This window comes from Eubalaena glacialis, chromosome 15, assembly GCF_028564815.1.
Source record: "Eubalaena glacialis isolate mEubGla1 chromosome 15, mEubGla1.1.hap2.+ XY, whole genome shotgun sequence".
Taxonomy (NCBI): Eukaryota; Metazoa; Chordata; class Mammalia; order Artiodactyla; family Balaenidae; genus Eubalaena; species Eubalaena glacialis.
In genome coordinates this window covers 8,964,117-8,986,039 of record NC_083730.1, presented here as the reverse complement: position 1 = coordinate 8,986,039, position 21,923 = coordinate 8,964,117, and the positions used below count along the sequence as shown (strand labels likewise).

Here is a 21,923-nt window from a genome sequence, read left to right as displayed (position 1 = left end):
ACGCAGGTCCCCATATCCCCTCCCTCTTGAGCGTCCCTCAATCCTCCCTATCCCAGCCCTCTATGTCACTGCAAAGCCCCGAGCCGATCTTCCTGTGCTATGCTGCTGCTTCCCACCAGCCAACTATTTTACATTTGGTAGTAGATATATATCGATGCTACTCTCACTTCGCCCCAGCTTCGCCCTCCCACCCATGTCCTCAAGTCCATTCTCTATGTCTACCTCTTTATTCCTGCCCTGCAACTAGGTTCATCAGTACCTTTTTTCTTTTTTTAGATTCCATATATACACGTTAGCATACGGTATTTGTTTTTCTCTTTCTGACTTACTTCACTCTGTATGACAGACTCTAGGTCCATCCACCTCACTACAAATAACTCAATTTTGTTTCTTTTTATGGCTGAGTAATATTCCATTGTATATAGGTGCCGCATCTTCCTTATCCATTCATCTGTTGATGGACATTTAGGTTGGTTCCATGTCCTGGCTATTGTAAATAGTGCTGCAATGAACATTGTGGTATGTGTCTCTTTTTAAATTATGCTTTTCTCAGGGTATATGCCCTGTAGTGGGAATGCTGGGTCATATGGTAGTTCTATTTTTATTCTTTTAAGGAACCTCCATACTGTTTTCCATAGTAGTTGTATCAATTTACATTACCACCAATGGTGCAGGAGGGTTCCCTTTTCACCACACCCTTTCCAGCATTTATTGTTTCTAGATTTTTTGATAATGGTCATTCTAACTGGCGTGAGGTGATACCTCATTGTAGTTTTGATTTCCATTTCTCTAATAATTAGTGATGTTGAGCATCTTCTCATGTGCCTCTTGGCCACCTGTATTTCTTCCATGGTGAAATGTCTATTTAGGCCTTCTGCCCATTTTTTAGCTGCATTGCTTGTTTTTTTGATATTGAGCTCCATGAGCTGTTTGTATATTTTGGAGATTAATCGTTTGTCTGTTGTTTCATTTGCAAATATTTTCTACCATTCTGAGTGTTGTCTTTTTGACTTGTTTCTGGTTTCCTTTGCTGTGCAAAAGCTTTTAAGTTTAATTAAGTCCCATTAAGTTTATTTTTGTTTTTATTTCTATTACTCTAGGAGGTGGGTCAAAAAAGTTGTTGCTGTGGTTTATGTCAAAGAGTGTTTTTCCTCTGTTTTCCTCTAAGAGTTTTATAGTGTCTGGTTTTACATTTAAGTCTTTAATCCATTTGGAGTTTATTTTTGTGTATGGTGTTAGGGAGTGTTCTAATTTCATTCTTTTACATGTAGCTGTCCAGTTTTCCCAGCACCGCTATTGAAGAGACTGTCTTTTCTCCACTGTTTATCCTTGCCTCCTTTGTCATAAATTAGGTGCCCATATGTACGTGGGTTTATCTCTGGACATTCTATTCTGTACCATTGATCTATATTTCTGGTTTTGTGCCAGTACCATACTGTCTTGATTACTGTAGCTTTCTAGTATAGTCTGAAGTCAGGGAGCCTAATTCCTCCAGCTCCGTTTTTCTTTCTCAAGATTGCTTTGGCTATTCAGGGTCTTTTTTGTTTCCATATGAATTGTAAAATTTTTTGTTCTAATTCAGTGAAGAATGCCATTGGTAGTTTGATAGGGAATGCATTAAATCTGTAGATTGCTTTGGGTAGTCTAGTCATTTTCACAATATTGATGCTTCCAATACAAGAACATGGTATATTTCTCCATCTGTTTATGTCATCTTTGATTTCTTTCATCAGTGTTTTATAGTTTTCTAAGTACAAGTCTTTCACCTCCTTAGGCAGGTTTATTCCTAGGTATTTTATTCTTTTTGTTGCAGTGGTAAATGAGAGTGTTTCCTTAATTTCTCTTTCTGATTTTTCATTGTTGGTGTATAGGAATGCCAGAGATTTCTGTGCATTAATTTTGTATCCTGCAACCTTCCTAAATTCATTGATTAGTTCTAGTAGCTTTCTGGTGGCATCTTTAGGATTTTCTATGTATAGTATCATGTCATCGGCAAAGAGTGACAGTTTTACTTCTTCTTTTCCAATTTGTATTCCTTTTATTTCTTTTTCTTCTCTGATTGCTGTGACTAGGACTTCCAAAACTATGTTGAATAATAGTGGTGAGAGTGGACATCCTTGTCTTGTTCCTGATCTTAGTGGAAATGCTTTCAGTTTTTCACCATTGAGTATGATGCTTGCTGTGGGTTTGTCATATATGGCCTTTATTATGTTGAAGTAAGTTCCCTCTATGCCCACTTTCTGGAGAGTTTTTATCATAAATGGATGTTGAATTTTGTCAAAACCTTTTTTTGTGTCTATTGAGATGATCATATGGTTTTTATTCCTTAATTTGTTAATGTGGTGTAGCCCATTGATTGATTTGCGTGTTGAAGAATCCTTGCATCCCTAGGATAAATCCCACTTGATCATGGTGTATTATCCTTTTAATGTGCTGTTGGATTCTGTTTGCTAGTATTTTGTTCAGGATTTTTGCATCTATGTTCATCAGTGATACTGGTCTGTAATTTTCTATTTTTGTGATATCTTTTTCTGGTTTTGGTATCAGGGTGATTGTGGCTTCATAGAATGAATTTGGGAGTGTTTCTCCCTCTGCAATTTTTTGGAAGAGTTTGAAAAGGATAGGTGTTAGCTCTTGTCTAAATGTTTGATAGAATTCACTTGTGAAGCCATCTGGTCCTGGACTTTGGTTTGTTGGAAGATTTTAAATTACGGTTTCAATTTCATTACTTGTGATAGGTCTGTTTATATTTTCTAATTCTTCCTGGTTCAGTCTTGGAAAATTGTACCTTTCCAAAAATTTGTCCATTTCTTCGTGGTTGTCCATTTTATTGGCATATAGTTGTTTGCAGTAGTCTCTTATAATCCTTTGCATTTCTGCAGTGTCAGTTGTGATTTCTCCTTTTTCATTTCTAATTCTATTGATTTGAGTTTTCTCCCTTTTTTTCTTGATGAGTCTGGCTAAGGGTTTATCAATTTTGTTTAACTTCTCAAAGAACCAGCTTTTAGTTTTATTGATCTTTGCTATTGTTTTCTTCATTTCTCTTTCATTTATTTCTGCTCTGATCTTTATGATTTCTTTCCTTCTACTGACTTCGGGTTTTCTTTGTTCTTCTTTCTCTAGTTGTTTTAAGTGTAGGTTTAGATTGTTTATTTGAGATTTTTCTTGTTTCTTGAGGTGAGATTGAATTGCTATAAAGTTCCCTCTTAGAACTGCTTTTGCTGCGTCCCATAGGTTTTGGGTCGTCGTGTTTTCGTTGTCATTTGTTTTTATGTATTTTTTAATTTCTTCTTTGATTTCTTCAGTGATTGCTTAGTTATTTAGTAGCGCACTGTTTAACCTCCATATATTTGTGTTTTTTAGTTTTTTTTCTGTAACTGCTTTCCAGTCTCATAGCATTGTGGTCAGAAAAGATGGTTGATATGATGTCAATTTTCTTAAATTTTCTGTGGCTTGATTTGTGACCCAAGATGTGATCTATACTGGAGAATGTTCTGTGTGCACTTGAGAAGAAAGTGTATTCTGCCACTTTTGGGTGGAATCTTCTATAAATATCAATTAGATCTATCTGGTCTATTGTGTCATTTAAAGCTTGTGTTTCCTTATTTATTTTCTGTTTGGATGATCTGTCTATTGTTGTAAGTGGGGTGTTAAAGTTCCCTACTATTAATGTGTTACTGTTGATTTCTCCTTTCATGGTTGTTAGAATTTGCCTTATGTATTGAGGTGCCCCTATGTTGGGTGCATTAACATTTATAATTGCTATGTCTTCTTGGATTGATCCTTTGATCATTATGTAGTGTCCCTCCTTATCTCTTGTAACTGTCTTTATTTTATTGTAACAGTCTTTATTTTAAAGTATATTTTATCTGATATGAGTATTGCTACTCCAGCTTTCTTTTTATTTCCATTTATTTGGAATATCTTTTTCCATCCCTTCACTTTCAGTCTGTATGTGTCCCTAGGTCTAAATTGGGTCTCTTGTAGACAGCATATATATGGGTCTTGTTTTTGTATCCATTCAGCCAGTCTGTGTCTTTTGGTGGGGGCATTTAATCCATTTACATTCAAGGTTATTATCGGTATGTATGTTCCTATTACCATTTTCTTAATTGTTCTGGGTTTGTTTTTGTGGGTCTTTTTCTTCTCTTGTGTTTCCCGCTTAGATAAGTTTCTTTGGCATTTGTTGCAGAGCTGGTTTGGTGGTGCTGAATTCTCTTAGCTTTTGCTTGTCTGAAAAGCTTTTGACTTCTCCATCGAATCTGAATGAGATCCTTGCTGGGTAGAGTAATCTTGGTTGTAGATTTTTCTCTTTCATCACTTTAAGTATATCCTGCCACTCCTTTCTGGCACCTAGAGTTTCTGCTGAAAAATCAGCTGATAACCTTATGGGGATTCATTTGTATGTTATTTTTTGTTTTTCCCTTGCTGCTTTTAATATTCTTTCTTTGACTTTAATTTTTCTTAGTTTGATTAATATGTGTCTTGGTGTGTTTTTCCTAGGGTTTATCCTGTATGGGACTCTCTGTGCTTCCTGGACTTGGGTAACTATTTCCTTTCCCATGTTAGGGAAGTTTTCAACTATAATCTCTTCAAATATTTTCTCAGACCCTTTCTTTTTCTCTTCTTCTTCTGGGACCCCTATAATTCAAATGTTAGTGCATTTAGTGTTGTCGCAGAGGTCTCTGAGATTGTCTTCAATTCTTTTCATTCTTTTTTCTTTATTCTGCTCCTCGGCAGTTATTTCCACCATTTTGTCTTCCGGCACACTGATTCATTCTTCTGCCTCAGTTATTCTGTTATTGATTCCTTCTTGTGTGTTTTTCATTTCAGTTATTGTGCTGCTCATCTTTGTTTGTTCTTTAGTTCTTCTAGAACTTTGTTAAACATTTCTTGTATTTTCTCAGTCGGTGCCTCCATTCTATTTCTGAGATTCTGGATCATCTTTACTATCATTATTCTGCATTCCTTTTCAGTTAGATTGCCTATTTCCTCTTCATTTATTTGGTCTTGTAGGTTTTACCTTGCTCCTTCATCTGTGACATTATTTTTTGCCATCTCATTTTTTTTTTTTTTTTTTTTTTTTTATGAGTGGGATTGTGTTCCTCTCTTACTGGTTGTTTGGCTTGAGACTTCCAACACTGAAGTTTGTTGGCTATTGGGTAGAGCTGGGTCTTGGTGCTGAGATGAGGAACTCCATGAGACCTCACTCCAGTGAATATTCCCTGGGGTCTGAGGTTCTCTGCTACTCCAGTGGTTTGGACTCAGAACTCCCACCACAGGAGCTTTGGCCCAACTCTGGGCTCATGAACCACAATCCCACAAGCCACGTGTGCAGCAAAAAAAAAAAAGAACGATAATAAAGTAAAATATAAAATTTGACTAGGAAACTAACAGATATGTTAGAAAGAATATAAAAATAAAAATATAGATGAATCAACAACTGGAAGGTACATCAGTACCACAATAGTATAAAAGAGGAGGAGGGAAAAGAAAAAGAAAAAAAAGGGGGGGAAAGGCCTTGGCTGTGGAGAGTGGGGCCTAAGCAAGTAGAAGGTTTGGGCAGTGGGCAGAGCCAATGCTTAGGACCCCCAGGGCTGGAAAAGGCCCTGGGGTCTGTGGGGGTGGGGCTTAGGCTCAAGGTACAGAAGGGGCCCAGGCGTGCCTCCCACCCCTGCTCTCAGAGGGCAGCGGACCTCACCTGGGAGCCCAGCAGGCTTCCTGGGCTCGAATGGGTGGGGCAAACGCCCTCCTCTCCTCTCCTGCTCCTCCGGTCTGAGAGGACCCCTCCCACCTGCCTCTCCTGATCTCCCTGGCCTCCCTCCTATGCCCCCAGGATCAATGAGGCTGGGGGGTACAGGGGGGTCTTGGAGGGCAGGGACTCTCCTGGGAGCTCAGCAGGCTCCCGTGCCCAAGTGGGCGGGGCAATTGCCCTCCTTTCCTCTCCCGTTCCTCCCAAAGGGCCCCTCCCACCTGCCTCTCCTAATCTCTCTGGCCTCAGGGACTCCAATCCTGTCTGGCCTCCACTTCTCCTCTCCCCTCAGTCCCCCTACGTCCTACCAGTTCACTTTGGGGTCCCTCCCGTCTCCTTGGGCATCAGAGTCCCCCACCAGTGGCCGGCAGGCACCCTAGTTGTGGGGAGACACTAACTCTGCACCTTCCCACACCGCCATCTTGACTCCACCCCTCTCATTGTTTTAATTTGCATTTTCCTGATGACATATGATGTGGAACATCTTTTCATATGCTTATTTGATATCTGTATATCTTCTTTGGTGAGATGTCTGTTATCCATAAGTCTTGGGCCCATTTTTAGTTGGGTTGTTTGTTTTCTTACTGTTGAATTTACACAGTTATTGGTGTATTTTGGATAACGGTTCTTTATTAGATATATTTTGCAAATATTTTTTCTTTGTGGCTTGTTTTCTCTTTCTCTTGACATTGTCTTTCTAGAGCAGTTTTTAATTTTAATAAAGTCTAGCTTATCAATTATTTCATTCATGGATCATGCCTTTGGTGATGTATCTAAAGAGTCATCACCAAACCGAAGGTCATCTAGATTTTCTCCTAGGCTATCTATCTTCTATGAGTTTTATAGTTTTGTACTTTACATTCAGGTCCGTGATCCATTTTGGGTTAATTTCTGTTCAGGTTTAGTGTCTGTATGTAGAGTAATTGTTTCTGCATGTGGATCCCTCTCCCTGTATTTAAGTTTGGCATACATTTAGTTTCAAATTAGTTCTGGGACTCCTTACTTTTAGAAATTCTCCAAGGATTTTAAATGAAATTAAAGCAACTAAAATACACATGACATTACCTATTACTAAAATTAGTCATTGCTCTGTTGACTTTTGGTAAAAGAGGGAGTGAGCTATCACTGAGCTATAGTTAACTGTGGACAGAAGGGAAGTAGACTGATTTAGGAGGACGTGTCCCCACTTCTTATTTGTGATTACATGACATGGTTAGAGGAAGGGTTAAAATATCCAGGGGAGGGGGAGGGGTGGCATCAGCAATATGCACACTGCATTTAGGTTTCCGTTTCCAGACTTTTGAATGTGAGTCTACAGAATCACTTCTCCTGAGTTAATTTGCAACGAAGCAAGGATCAAAATCCCCAAAATATATCACAACAAAAGAAAAACATCAACAAAATCTTTGCTGCAGTGTAGTACAATGGATTCAGAGTGTGTTGGTTGCTATGGCAAGGGGATATGCATACATCAGTGGCTATCTGTTAGCATGGTGTAGGTGGAGTGAACTCACGACTGGAATCACAGAGACACCTTAGGTGAACCATGGCTTGGACTCTTTGCCCACCTTGAGAAGTACTTCTAGTCTTAGAACTCCAGTTTCCTCCTGTGTAGCACATACAAACTTACAGGATTATTGTAAGGGTAAGAAATAACCTATATAGCTCTTTACCAGGAATATATAAGGTCTTCAGTAAAAGGGTAATCATCTCCTACTGCTAGGAAATAACAAGCTTCCTGCTTTTTACCTCTTACTTCCAAAATCACAGTGCTTGTAATGAGGTTTTATAGCTGACTTGTCTGAAATGAAAATTCTGAATATTTGCAATCAATTACCGGAACATGCACCTTGTTTTTAGGTGGCACTTCACTGGCCTGCGGAACACCATATGTGCATTCTGCTGGGGTTTTTCTCCGTTGAAAAGGTCCATTTACAAGATGTCATTCTGATAAAACATGATGAAAAATAATACAGTATTTCACCTGTCATTATTTGAATTGGCTGTTGGTATGTTTTGTTCTTTAGAAAACATATTTATGACAGGAAATATTTGTGTTGAGTTTAAAAGTTTAATAACTATTTTCCCTAAATAATTCCTGCCTCATAACGCTAAGCTGTCGGAAATATTTTCCATATTTTATAAATGAAAAATAGAGGCTCTCAGGATAAAAAGAATTGGGACTCAATTCTAGGTAATTTTACTGAAAATCCTCTCTTTACCTCGCTGTATTCACCTATCACAAAATGCAATGCAGCCATGACAGCATTAATAAGAGTTAAGAGTAAATGTACTGAGAAATTCTACTGGCATTAAGTAATGGTGAGTAAATAACTGGCTCTTCTAGGATGGTATCTTAATTTCACTTTGTGCCCAATTGTTGTAACTGAAACACAGAGGAGCTTTTTCCTGGAAACTACCAGTATGTACTTTCTCCTTCCTTCAACAGGTCCTTATGAAGCACTGACATAGCACGTGTCAGGTGCCAGGCTGATGAGCAAAATGACACGGTTCTGGTTTCATAAAACTTACATTCTAGTTATCGAGTTCACTGCAGTCTATTATTTATGTCCTTTCAGCAGTATCAAGCAGTGACAATTCGTGAAGATCGAGCTTATAGATGAATATGTTTAGAAATGACTGAATCGTTACACTGCACACCTTAAATGTGTACAGTGCTGTATGTCAATCATATCTCAGTAAAACTGGAAGGAAGGAAGGAAGCAAATACATAAACACATACATATATACATATATACCTATATAAATAAAATAAATGACCCAATATTTCATCCTTGGGAATAATCACAATATTACATTTTTTCACAAGAAACTCAAACGATTCTTAAATTCACCCTTGCTTTTAAGCATCAGTGACTACTTGTTTTCATACTTATTCTCCTGAACTCCTAATACTTCATGATTGGACTCTTGGATCTTATAATGTTCAAACCTATTTCCTACTTCCCTTTATTGAGATACTCTTAGCTTGATTCTGCCTCTCTGCCTTCTTATACTTCAGGTTTCAGCTTAAATATTGTTTCTTCAAATAACCTCCTCTGATTATCTAATTTACTGCAGGTCTTTCCCATAGCATCCAGGGGTTTTTCTCCTTTACAAGATGCTGCCCAATTTATACTTATATATATACTTGTATTTTGACAATAGTATATCCAATACCTGAAAGATACTTGTATTTTGACAATAGTATATCCAGTGCCTGAAAGATACTCAATAAATATCTGTTAAACAGCTGAATAGTTGGATATTTATATATTTTTCTCAATGTTTAATATTCATAAAATTGGAGGTCATTAAATCAACAAATATTTTAGTGTTTACTCTGGTTAGAATATACTTCTACATTAAAAGATTTTAGAAAATATTTTTCAATAATTCCTGTATTACCTGAAATTCATTTAAGAGTAGTACCCACTATTAGTTAAAATTCATAGCATATTAGAGTTAGAATTAAAATGTTCTAGAATGTTTCTCTTGATCATTGGAAGCAAATCAATGGAATTCCATTTCAGTTTGATCAGTTATTAGAATTGCTTACAAAAAACCCTGAAAGTTTAAAATAGTACCTGATCTTTCTTTCATCATTTTAACTTGCATTTAATTGAATGGCTTTTCAGGTGGTAGATTTTCGTATGATTCTTAGAAAAGAATAATCTTACAAGAAAGAATTTTGAAAAATGAAATCAAAAATAAAATTGCTAATAATATTTATGATCCAATTTTCACAAAACCTTTACTTTTTTTGATATGTGTTATATACCTAAATTTATCAGATAATTGGTGTGTCACTAAAAATCTTCAAATAGTAAATAATCACACATCATTATTTAAGCTTTGTTGTTATTACTGTTAATATAATTCCTTTCTTCAATTATTTTTTTTTTAATTTAGAGTTTACTCATTCAAACCATCTATTACTTATTTAAAATCCTATTTGTACCTCTTATCTGTTATTAGGTATAAAACTGACTTCAGCAATTTCTTTTAAATGCCTACAATTTTACAAAGACTTGACATAGCATCATATTTGTCCTTGACCAAGAGTACATTTATTCTCCTAAAATTAATATTTCATCACTAAGTTGGTGACTTTTATTACAATTTTATTATTTTCATTCTGATAAGTGATGTGATGTTAGTCAAAAAGTTTAAGCATTAATCTTAATAATTAAAGATATGTCATGTTCTAAATTGCATTTTGAAATACTGTTTTCACCTCATATCCCAAACAGGCATCCCAAATGTCAAATCACATCATCTAAAATTTGATCCCTTAGTTTATTATATTTAATTGATAAACAAGGTCTAGTGCCAAGAATGTAATTTTAATTTCTTGTTTTTTAGAAGCTAGAGCCTCACTTAGATTTGGGAACAGAACATTTTCGACAATAATGGCACAATTACATGTGTATGAAAAAGCAGTTTTTAGACTTTTTTAATCAGAATTAATTTCCAAAGATATTATTGAAGTCTAACAGTTTCTTAATGTTGACTTCTCTTTTAGAATTTAAAATGTCATGAGAACTACTTTAAAATAGTATAATACTATTCAATACTTTGCCATCAAGCCATTTAAAACTAAGTATAAAAATAAGTAATTTTCAATCTTTATCCATAACAAATAGTTTTAAAATACCTCATATTTTAATCATGTTGCCAACCTCTATTCCCTGAAAATCAAATTGGCCATTCACTCAGGTGAGTTTGACTATATTGTATAGTACTTTAATCATGGCATTTATGATATTTTATTACATTCACTTGTCTTTATTTGCAGTGCCTACAAGTTGAAAGCTATAGTAAATAACTGAATGAATGAGTAAATGAATACATGAACTATATCCATCCAACCAGAATTGCCCAAGAAATGATTTTGTGCCTTCTAAACTGATACATGTTCATCAACTGAGTGGAGATTATTGACAAAATATTATCAGTTTTTCACTTAATGTGTTTATTTGACAATATGGTCTGTTTGGTTATAGAAATAGTGCCATAACCAAGAAGGCAGGTGTATTTATCTAGGGCATGATCTGGTCTTAGGACTTTTGTGTTGTCCTCAACTTTTCAGACAAATAGAGTTTTCTTTTTAAAAATTGTGTAAGTGGACATATCCATGAACCTTTCTTAGTGGAGGCCTGTTTGCTGGGTGCCTGGCCTTTTGGCAATTACAAATGCTACATGTTGCTTTTCTGTGTTTTCTGTGTTTAGCTAGAGAGATTGCAAGCTGAAAATACATCTGAGTGGGACAAGAGGGAGATACTTGAAACAGAAAAACTAGGACTGGAGAGAGAAAATAGAAGGCTAAAGTTCCAGGTGAAAGACATGGAAGAGCTCCTGGATAGGAAAAATAGATTAATTGCAAACTCTCAAGGTCCTGATTTCAAGAAATCACAAATTGAACTACAGGAAAAAAACAAGGTATGGGTACTCTTTGGAAGCAAATGTTCTCACTTTCTGTATATTCCTGCCCTGATGTCTAGTGGATGCTGCTTTAACTTTCACATACCTCAAATCTGAATATTTTCTTTTGTACTATCTCATATCTGATAGTTTGATCTTTTCCCATTGTAATATAAAATATATATAAAATGTTGTTCATGATAGGAAAAGCGAGTGTGACAAATTTTGTATGAAGATGTTAGAATATGACAAATCTGAGAGTTTCAAGCTTTTCCAAAAGGAAGAAAAACATGAAGTAAAGGATGAACGTTTGTGTGTTTGGTTTCCTGTTATAGCTTTGTCTCAGTTTTCCATGCAACTGATCTTATTTTCAATGAGTATATTTCTCCATTAGTTTGGGCAACTATGTAATAAGCATTTGTCAGTAGCTATGGTAAGTATCTGCGTACACATTTAAATGTAGCTGGTTCACTCCTATTTGGTTTCTTTTTAGTTAGTCTCAGAAAAATTATTTTTGAGTCAATTAAACACATCATGTTACAAATAGCCTTTATAGTCTATGGCATAAATGTTAAAACCAGAATTAAATTCAAATTTTGACTTTGGGAAATTTAGGTTGTTTTGGAATTGTTTTGTCCTAAAGCCAACAGACATATTTACTGCTATGGATGGGATTTGTTTGATAAATGGTTTTTAGATTTTTAAAATATTCTCTTAGTGGCAGGTGTAATTTATGTGTTTTAGTGTCAATATGCTACAAAACATATACAACTTGTTTCTATTTCTTCCATGAAAGTATCTATAGTACCTTAATGCACAATTCTATTTTTTTCACTCAATTCCTTTAACAGTGAGTTAAAAGTGAGTTTGAAAAGTTCATATTTTTGAGTTATGTAAGTAGTTCATATGAGCTCTGATAGCTAAATGGGCAGAAAAATTGAATTCCATATTACTTTTCCTTATTCTTTGTGATTTTAGGGATTTATTGCAAATGCAAGATTAAATTGGATTAGTGTTTCATGACTTGGCAATGCAAATATCTAAAGTTAACTGTTATAGTCAGTGATCATAATTTTCTATTATACGGATTCATAAACCAACCGTAATGCTGTATGGTTCTGACATGTACACAACTGATAAATCTGTAGAGAAATTTCTGCAGATTGCCAATTGTGAAAGCACAATTGTTTCAATTACGGAACAAGTTTTGGTCATCAAAATATCTGTTTCCCTTTGGTTCACTTGAACAGAACAAGCATTTATTTATATTATACTCTGTGTCAGTCACTGCTCTAGATGCTGGTGATGTAAAGATGAATGAATCTTTTTTTTTTTTTCATTTATTTTTGGCTGCGTTGGGTCTTCTTTGCTGTGCGCAGGCTTTCTCTAGTTGCGGCGAGCGGGGGCTACTCTTCATTGCGGTGCGCTGCAGTGGCTTCTCTTGTTGCAGACCATGGGCGCTAGGTGTGTGGGCTTCAGTAGTTGTGGCACGCAGGCTCAGTAGTTGTGGCTTGTGGGCTCTAGAGTGCAGGCTCAGTAGTTGTGGTGCACAGGCTTAGTTGCTCCGCAGCATGTGGGATCTTCCCGGACTAGGGTTCGAACCCATGTCCCCTGCATTGGCAGGCAGATTCTTAACCACTGCACCACCAGGGAAGCCCCAAGATGAATGAATCTTTATCCCTGCCTAGCATGGGCTTAGAGTCTGTCTGGGGAGATATACACAATATATCTATGTGTAACAATATACACATAAATTGTTATCAATATTACATTGTGATGATTGCTAAGAGTAAAGTGGAATGGGAACTCAGATGAAGAAGTAATTCACTCTATTCCACTTTGATACCTTTCTAGTTATATCAAACTGTTATAGCATAAAGTGTGTCATTTAGGAAATATGAGGGCTGATTGGGGTCTGTTTGGAGCTAGTATATATGCCAATTGCTTGTCCTGTTAACAGGCCACCCTAAGTTTAGACCTGGGCTCTTTGGGACCAGTGTAGTTCTTTGGCCTAGAACTGAACAGACCTTGGAAACTGGGAAGATTCTGGAAGGTCTGAACAACTCAGTGGGAGTGCTCATCAATCAGAAGACTATTCCCTAAGCGTATATCATTTTGATGGCTGGGAAGTGGTGTTAGCAATTTTTTACAATCTTCATTAAGAATTCAGACTCACCACTTAAACCAAAATAATTACTTGTCATGGAGCAGCTGCAGGTCAAAATCCTTGGTGCCACAGAGATCCCCATAGGTCAAAATATCAAGATTCAGATGTCCCCAAATGTCAAATGAATCAGAGCTGCATATGGAACATGCCAAAGGCCAGGGAATAGTATAGATGTCATTATAACACAAAGCTAAATTGTGGTTTTAACATTTCAATAAAAACTAATCTATATGTATAAAATTATGTGCATAAGTACCATAAAGGAGCAACATGTATATGTATGCATATAAGTACCCTATAGAATTACCAGATATCTAAATGCATAAAAGTACTATATATGAGTGAGATGGGCAAATAGGTGCTGGCATATAAGAGACACAACTGTAAACATCACTCATCATCGGCCTCTAAAAGAGATGTAAGATATCTTACCACATTATATTTACATCTAATCACATTTAACAAATATTTGTGGCAGATGCAAGTCTACTTGCTGCTCATAGAAATCTCCATATCAATAAATTTTGTTAGTTTCTTGAGTTTTAACAATCTCATTATTCAATGAAATTTTTATAAATCCTACTTATTTGGGAGGGGAGGACTTTTACATAGTGTTTTTAGCTTTAGTATTATAGGGAATGCATTTTTAAAGAAAATGACTTTCAATTTTAAATTGTACTATTAATTTAAAGACAAAGATTCTTTCTCACACGAGTGATTTCATCACATAAATCTCCATCTGGTAGTTGCTTTTATAGCTTATGTTTAAGGCTATCTGTGCATCAATTTTTTACAATTAATAAAAAGCACTATATCTGAATTTTTAATGGCTAGATTGGAAAATTATTACTCTAGTAGTAGCAAATTATTTTTAAAGCATAAACCACTGCCACAGACTTTTCTAGAACAACTTCAGCATGTGGATCTTTTGGTTTGTCATTGCTTTGGGTAATAGTTGCACTGTTCCATGGCTTTAGTATAATCGACAGAACAACTGATATCTGATAATGGACCTTCGGCAGCAGTATTGAGTATACTCTTATCAGAATGAAGCTGCATTTTAAATGATGGCAAAGATGCTTGAGAATAGCTTTGGAAAACATAAAGGAATCAAAGTGTGTGGTTTAAAAGGAGAACAATGGAGCTACATTTGAAACTCTGACTCCATGGCCAATAAGTAAGTGTACTGGTGATGCCTGATCATTAGTCTGTGTATCTCCATACAACATTAAAAAAAAATCCACTTATACTTATGAATATGCAGAAACACATATGTTGGGATCATTAATATTTCATATTTTTAAAAACATATTCCAGGCAGTCAGCAAATTTGAATTCATTTACCTGAAATATTTGTTAAAAAATGTTCTTCATTTTCTTTCACAAGATCAATGTCACTAAAAATTTGAAGTATATTAAAAATTATGGTAATATCTAAAGTAGGGTGTTCATGTCACACTGTAATGTGGAAAGAAATTACTAATACTTTTTTTAGCTCCTACTTTTTGAGTTTCCATGTTATGAAGGATAATAAAATAAAATATTTTAAATTAGTAAAATAGCACTCCATATAACATAATCAGATTAACATATTATTCAATTAATAATCATTAAATATAATCATTTAAAAAATGCTAAACTCATAAATCTCATACAGGCATAAAATGAACACACGTGAAAGATTTTATTTAATCCATTCATTCCTGAAGAAACCAGTAAGATGTTATAGCCAATTGAGAGAAGTATCTAAGTATCAGACAAGAGACAACCAGGAATGCTGAAATGAATTTGGTTAATAGATGCAAAACTGATTTTTTTCCGTGAGGGGTAAGGACATAAATTGCACTGCCACCAGGCAAAATTCATCTGCAGCTCTATGGATGAGAATAATATGCATTGCTGTGGGTTATCTAGAAATTACAGAGTTGTGTGTAAAATACCTTAAAGACACTGAAAGTTGCTGGTCCCTTTAGAGTGAGAAAACCCTACCTGGAGGACTGTGTTAGAAAGGACCATCTTCTCCAGGGCTTGGTGAAAAGAAAAAAATAAAAATAAACAGCTGTAAGTACTTTACTAATTCTAATCCCTTTCTGAGCTCTTACTTGTCCCGTTTCTCCCTTTGTTCACTTCTTTGAACTTCAGGACAGAGAATAAGATAAGAAAAGATGAATGAGAGGAAAGGAAATGAAAAGTGGGGTTTGTGACCACCATAAAGTGATAAAACATAACAATATAACCAAAGAGGAAACAGACATACATAACCTAATATTTATCAAAATATGTCATCATTTTGCTGTAATGGAGAAAAGTAGAACTGCAAATCCCAACGATTTTTTAAAAAATTATGATACCTATCCTGTAAAGGCTGATTTGCTTTCTTCAATGTATGGCACAGGTTCTTGTGCTTGTGAAGCCTTAATTCTGTTGATGTGCGGTATATGTATTTCCCATTGCAAACAATACTTTTTCGAGTGAAATGTTATTGGAAAAAGTGGTCAGTATTCGACTGAGCAAAGCCCCACGGACTAGTCGACATGGTCTCATGAAGCGCTTTGGAAGCTTGTTTTCTTAAGTCATTCTGGCAACTGATTCCCTTCATTCAGGTCACATAATGGGTCATTCTCAGAAAGTTAATGTGACAGAGTGGTAATTGATGTGTTTCAGGAAAATGATGAATTAATCTGAAAATGGAAAGGCAATCAAAGTCAATTCCTAATGAATTTACTGACAGTGTCCATTCTTTCAACAGGAATGGCATTGTATTTATTTTGCTTGGCAACTTTGTCTTCAGAAATATTTTATTTGCATTCAGTGGTGTAGCAGTCAAACCTATGGATCTGTTAATTTTTCCGCATTCATTATTGTTCTTCCAAAGCCTGCTTCTACTCATAGAATTATTGAACAATTTAAGAATAAACAATAATTTTATCTATTCTTTTACTGTTGTGAAATAGTAATAATTTAAATACAGAACATTATAATTTGATGTTATTAGATATTATCATTTTATGTCTTCCTTTAGCTGTTCTTAGCCAGCTTTTCTCTCTGAGATACATTAGAAATTTCAACTTTTAATATAGTTTTTAGTATAAACTTTTATTACTGTAGAGACTTTTAGGTATATGGAAAATTTTAACCCTTTTGTATGTGAAGTATGTTATATTTTGTTTATAAAAAATGAAAATAATTTATTTTGAGGAATGGCGTGTATATCAAAACACTAGGCTACACACAAGACATTCTTCAAAATAAATTATTTCATGAAACTTAGAAACACACCCATGATTTCGTATACATTTTAACAAAGGTGAATGGGATTGTGTGGATTGGGCAGAACAATGTCCTTTTGCCCAAGAATTTCTGAAGTTAGCAGAGAGAAAAATGCTTAAGTACCATTTACTAATGTCATAAGGAAGGTATCTACTGAAAGTGCCCCACTGAACTGAAATAAATCAATATACTGCAAAATAGGGTGGAATTTACTTTAATATAATATGATTGCTTTCACCCCTTCTCAAATACACACACACGTGCAGGCACATACACATATGTGCATACACACACGCGATGAATTGATTTCTACAAGATTAATTCTAAAATAGGAGTATTAGTTTTCTTCCTGTTTTGTGATTCTCTACTGGAGCAAAGGTACACACATAAGATTTTGTATGTATGAAGCATTATTTCTAGGAATAAATTATTGCTGGGTGGAGTTTCACTTTCTCTTACTAAAACACCAAATGTTGTCATGTCTTCTTAAATTAAAATTATGAATATTAAATCTCAGTCCACAGAGGTTGGCACATTCTCATAAATGTGTGGCAGATTAATAAATGTATGTGTTTATACTTTGATTTTCATTATTTAAATTTTATTGTGTATTTTGATTTATCTTTAATTCTTGTAGTCTCCCTTTTATTCTATTACAGGGCAAATGTTAGAGGGCAACAAAGTCTGTAGGGTTAATGGAAGCTTTTATCATCTTTTAAAACCTCCTTCTTGTGTATCAGATAAATTACATTTTGTCCCATAACCAGTTAAAATGAAGATGCAAATTTTGACACTTTAGGTCACTTATATTTTACAGAATTAGAACTTCATGAAATTTTATAAGTTGTGATATTCAGGTATGAAATTATATCTCATTTTGTATTTGATATGACTAGCATACTACTAATAATCCACTATTTTATTACAAAATGACTGGCAGTTCCCATAGCTGCTATCAGTTGATTTATATTCGCTTGATTTAAAGCAGTGATAAAAAATAATATTTAGCTTCTTATTTAAAATGACAAAACACTATGGTTATAATATTTCTTTAAAATTAAAGCTAAAATTCAAATTAAAATAAAACTATAAGATTAATGGAAACTCAGATAACTTTAATAGGTCTGAAACATTCACTATTTTTTTTCTTTATTTTTCTTTATCTTAAAGTGAAATCACATTACATGAAATTAACCATTTTAAAGTGAATAACTTAGTGGCATTTAATATATTGACAGTGTACAATCACCTCTAACTGATTCCAAAACATTTTCATCATCCCCAAAGGAAATCCTCTAAGCATTATACAGTAACTCTCGCAAGTCCCCAGCAACCACAAATCTGCTTTCCATCTCCATGGATTTACCTATTCTGGCTATTTCATATGAATGGAATCATACATGTAACCTTTTGTGTCTGGCTTCTTTAACATAACATAAGGTTTTCGAGGTTCATGCCCTTTGCAGCAAGCATCTGTACTTTATTCCTTTGTTGGCTGTATAGTATTTGATTGTATGGATATACCACAATTTGTTCATCCATTCATGGGCTAATGGACACTTGGGATGTTTCCATCTCTTGGTTCTTTTGAACAGAGCTGTTATGAACATGCATGTACATGCATTTATTTGGATACCAGTTTTCAATTCTTTTCAGTATATATCTAGGAGTAGAATTTCTGGGTCATATGGTAATTCTATATACAACTTTTGGAAAGACCAACAACAATTTTTTTTTTTTTTTATGACACAATGTATGAGAATTCCTATCCTCAGCAACACTTGTTCTTTTTTGGTTTTGTTTTTGTCTCTTTAAAATTTTACCCACCCTAGTGGGTGTGAAGTGGTATATCATGTCGTGGTTTTGATTTGCATTTCCCTTGTGACTAACAGTGTTGAAAATCTTTCTGTGTGCTTCTTGGCTACTTGTGTATCTTCTTCAGAGAAATGTCTATTCAAGCCCTTAGCCCATTTTTAAATAGGGTTGTTTGCCTTTTTGTTGAGTTGTGAGAGTTCTTTGTATATTCTGAATACTAAACCCTTCTCAGGTATATGATTTGCAAACATTTTCTACCACTCTTAAGGTTATCTTTTCTCTTGTTTGATAATGTCTTCTGATGCATGCAGTTTTGTTTTGTTTTTTTGCATACAGCTTTTAATTTTAATGAATTCCAATTTACTTTTTTTCTCTTGTTGTTCATGCTTTTAAGGTGTCATTTCTAAGAATCCATTGCTAAATCCAAGGTTATGATGATTTACTCCTATGTTTTCTCCTAAGACTTTTATAATTTTACCTGTTACGTTTAGATCATTGATCCAATTTCAGTTAAGTTTTGTATATGGTTGTAAGATAGGGGTCCAACTTCATTATTTTACATATGGATTTCCAGTTGCCCCAGCACCACTTGTTGAAAAGACTACTTTTTTCCCTATTGAATGGTCTTGGCACCTTTGTTGAAAATCAGTTGTTAATAGATGTATGGGTTTATTTTCTGGATTCTCAGTTCTATTCCATTGGTCTACATGTTTACTATTATGCCAGAGAATTCACCTACCTTTGTAGTAAGTTTCAAAATCAGAAAATGGGAGTCCTCCAACTTCTTTTTCAATATCATTTTGGATATTCAGGGCCAATTGAAATTCCTTATCAATGTGAGGATGAGCTTTTCCATTTCTGCAAAAAATGCCATAAGGATTTTGATATGAACTCCTTTGAATCTGTAGATGACTTCTGGAAATATTGAGATCTGCTGAATATTTGTGTTTCTCCAAAATTCAGAAGTTAAAACCTAATCTCTAATGTGATGGTATTTGGAGGTGGGGCCTTTGGGAAGTGATTAGGTCTGAGGGCAGAGCCCTCATGAATGGAACTAGTGCCTTTATAAAAGAGGCTCCAGAGAGCATGCCACATTATTATTCAATGAAAGTGGTAACCACTAAATGTGTGATTCACCTCACATATAACAGGAAAATAGGACCAGAGGTTAAAGAATGAAAGAATAAAACTCTTATCCTGGGTCCATGCTCAATATTTGAGTAATTTTGGTGAAGTAATACTCTTTGTGCTTCAGTTTTTTAATTTTTAAAAGAAGAGTTTGGAATAAATACCTGAGACTCTTCCATCACCCAAATTCATGATCCTATTATGTTTTCCAAAATTTAGCTACTGGTTTAAATAAAGACACTCATTCAGGTTCATGAGGACAATGTAATATTTCTTTGGAATTTCAGTTTATTTTCATTAAAATAGCTGTTGGCTCCTGGTACAGCTTAGTGTACTCTTTCCACTTGCTGGATCTATTTCTTTTTAATCCACACAGTTAAATTTAATATGGTTGTTGACATATTTGAGAGATTTTTCATTTCATATTTCTCTGCTACTGGCCATCACTTTCTGTTTCCCTATCATTTTATTATGCTCAATTTAATAGTATTTAAATCTCCACAGCATTTGGCAGCCTTTCTAATTCTCTCTAAATTCTAGGAAAATCGAGGAGAGGAAGCATCAACACATCAGTAACTAACAAGAATCATCTCTTTGCTTTTTAACCAATTTCTATTTAATTTTCTATTACACAGTTTCTTTTTTTTTCTTTTGTGAGTGTGGTTCTGTTTTAGTGCAAAATGAATAGGAAATCAATCAAAAATAATTATTACATATAACATTCATATTTCACATTCTATTTTCTATTGCTCTGAAAGCATGTTACTTCATGTACATGAAGTACATGTACTTGGTAGAATTTACATGGTGAAGAGAAGGAATTTAAAAAGAGATTAGATGTTCTGATCTCCTGGAGTAGTGTTTCTTAACGTCAGATCCCAATCCTATCTGTCCCAGATAAGGTGCTCTCTGAAAATAGAAATTCTGAATTAGTAGGCATGTGACTTGGGAACTAGAAATGTATATATTTTAAAACAAATAGCTAGGTGACTTCTTTGTGCTCTAAGATTTGGAAAACCACCAGTTAACATCAACGTTCTCAAAATATTTTATAATACCCTTTGTGATAACTGTAAATGGCTTCAGGTTGGTTCTGATTTGGCATTACTGAAGTCTGTGTGTGTGCGTGCGTGTGTGTGTGTATGTGCGTAAATTTGGGGTAAATATCTTCTATTAATGGTAATTTTTAATTATTTATTTTCAAGGATGTTTTATACACCTTATAGTTAATTTAAATAAATATCACAAATGAAATTTATTTTCCAATCTGCTACACCAGTGCTTGAAAATCTGGTTCTCTTTGCATTGGAGGCATGTTGTTGGCTGTTTTAGTGTCATGTCCTTGACAGTGTGGAGGACAAGCTGTGAAATGTGAGAGGTCTGCCATGCCAGGGAGAGGCAGGTTTAGGGGAGCAGTAACATATGGAGAAATAATTAGCTGGCTGAGTCTGTATTACAAGAATAATTTTACCTTTAGCCAGTTGAACTTAATTATCCTACCTTAAGCCAGATAGAATTAATTCAGTTTCTCCCAAAGAAACTGCGTATTTGGCATGATGGGGGGGGTGGGGTGTAGCTGGAGTGTTTTTTTACCCATATTAACAAGCATCTTATAATTAGTACTATGTCCTTTGGCTCTGTGTACAATACAGGAAAAAGAAAAAAAATTCAGATCTACAGATTTTTAAAACCCAAATGTGTCCTTCTCTCCAGATAATTATATGAGTTTTAATGTTTTCTAGTCTGTATTTGAATGAGTCACTGCTTATTAGCCTAACCTGTGCCATATGAGAAATGTCCCTTTTATTCTTTCTTCTTGTTAGATTTGTCTTATCCACTTTTTGCCTATTAGCAGGTAATCCATTTTAAGAAAAAAAATCAATTTCAGTCTGCTTTTAGTTTCAATAGCTGTATAAGAAGTATAAATGAAGAATTTTTTTTCAAAATGAGTTAAAAGGATTTTCAGTTTTTTTCCTGTGATGTAGGGAGCACGAGCTTTCAAATGTTGTAATCCATCTCACTACTTATTTCACGTGTTTGTAACATATAATTTACAAAGAATAAAAAAATAACATTAAGACATGATTTTATAAAAGGTTCAAATTACCTCATCTTATCTAGCATAGGTATAAGAAATTTCATTTAAAGCCAGGTAGCACCTACTTTCATTAGTCTATTGATTTAATCAACAAACATTTACTGAATTCTGTATCACTCAGAGTTCGGTTGTAGGGATCAGAAAATAGATAAATAACAAAAGTATACAATGCAAGGAATCAGATGATTTCAAAGGATTGGGGGAGCAGACTCTGCTTTGGACGTACAGGAAAGACTCCTGGTAGGCCACCATGGAATGAGCCTAACTAG

General features: G+C 34.8%; 1 protein-coding gene across 1 annotated transcript in view; it reads left to right on the top strand.

The window, feature by feature from the left end:
- Window positions 1-21,923, top strand: part of CCDC102B (coiled-coil domain containing 102B) — a 176,730-nt gene that overhangs the window by 45,241 nt on the left and 109,566 nt on the right. Inside the window, exon 5 of the mRNA XM_061169220.1 lies at window positions 10,985-11,194. Within this exon, the coding sequence (XP_061025203.1) occupies window positions 10,985-11,194 (210 nt within the window). The remainder of the gene's footprint in view (window positions 1-10,984; window positions 11,195-21,923) is intronic.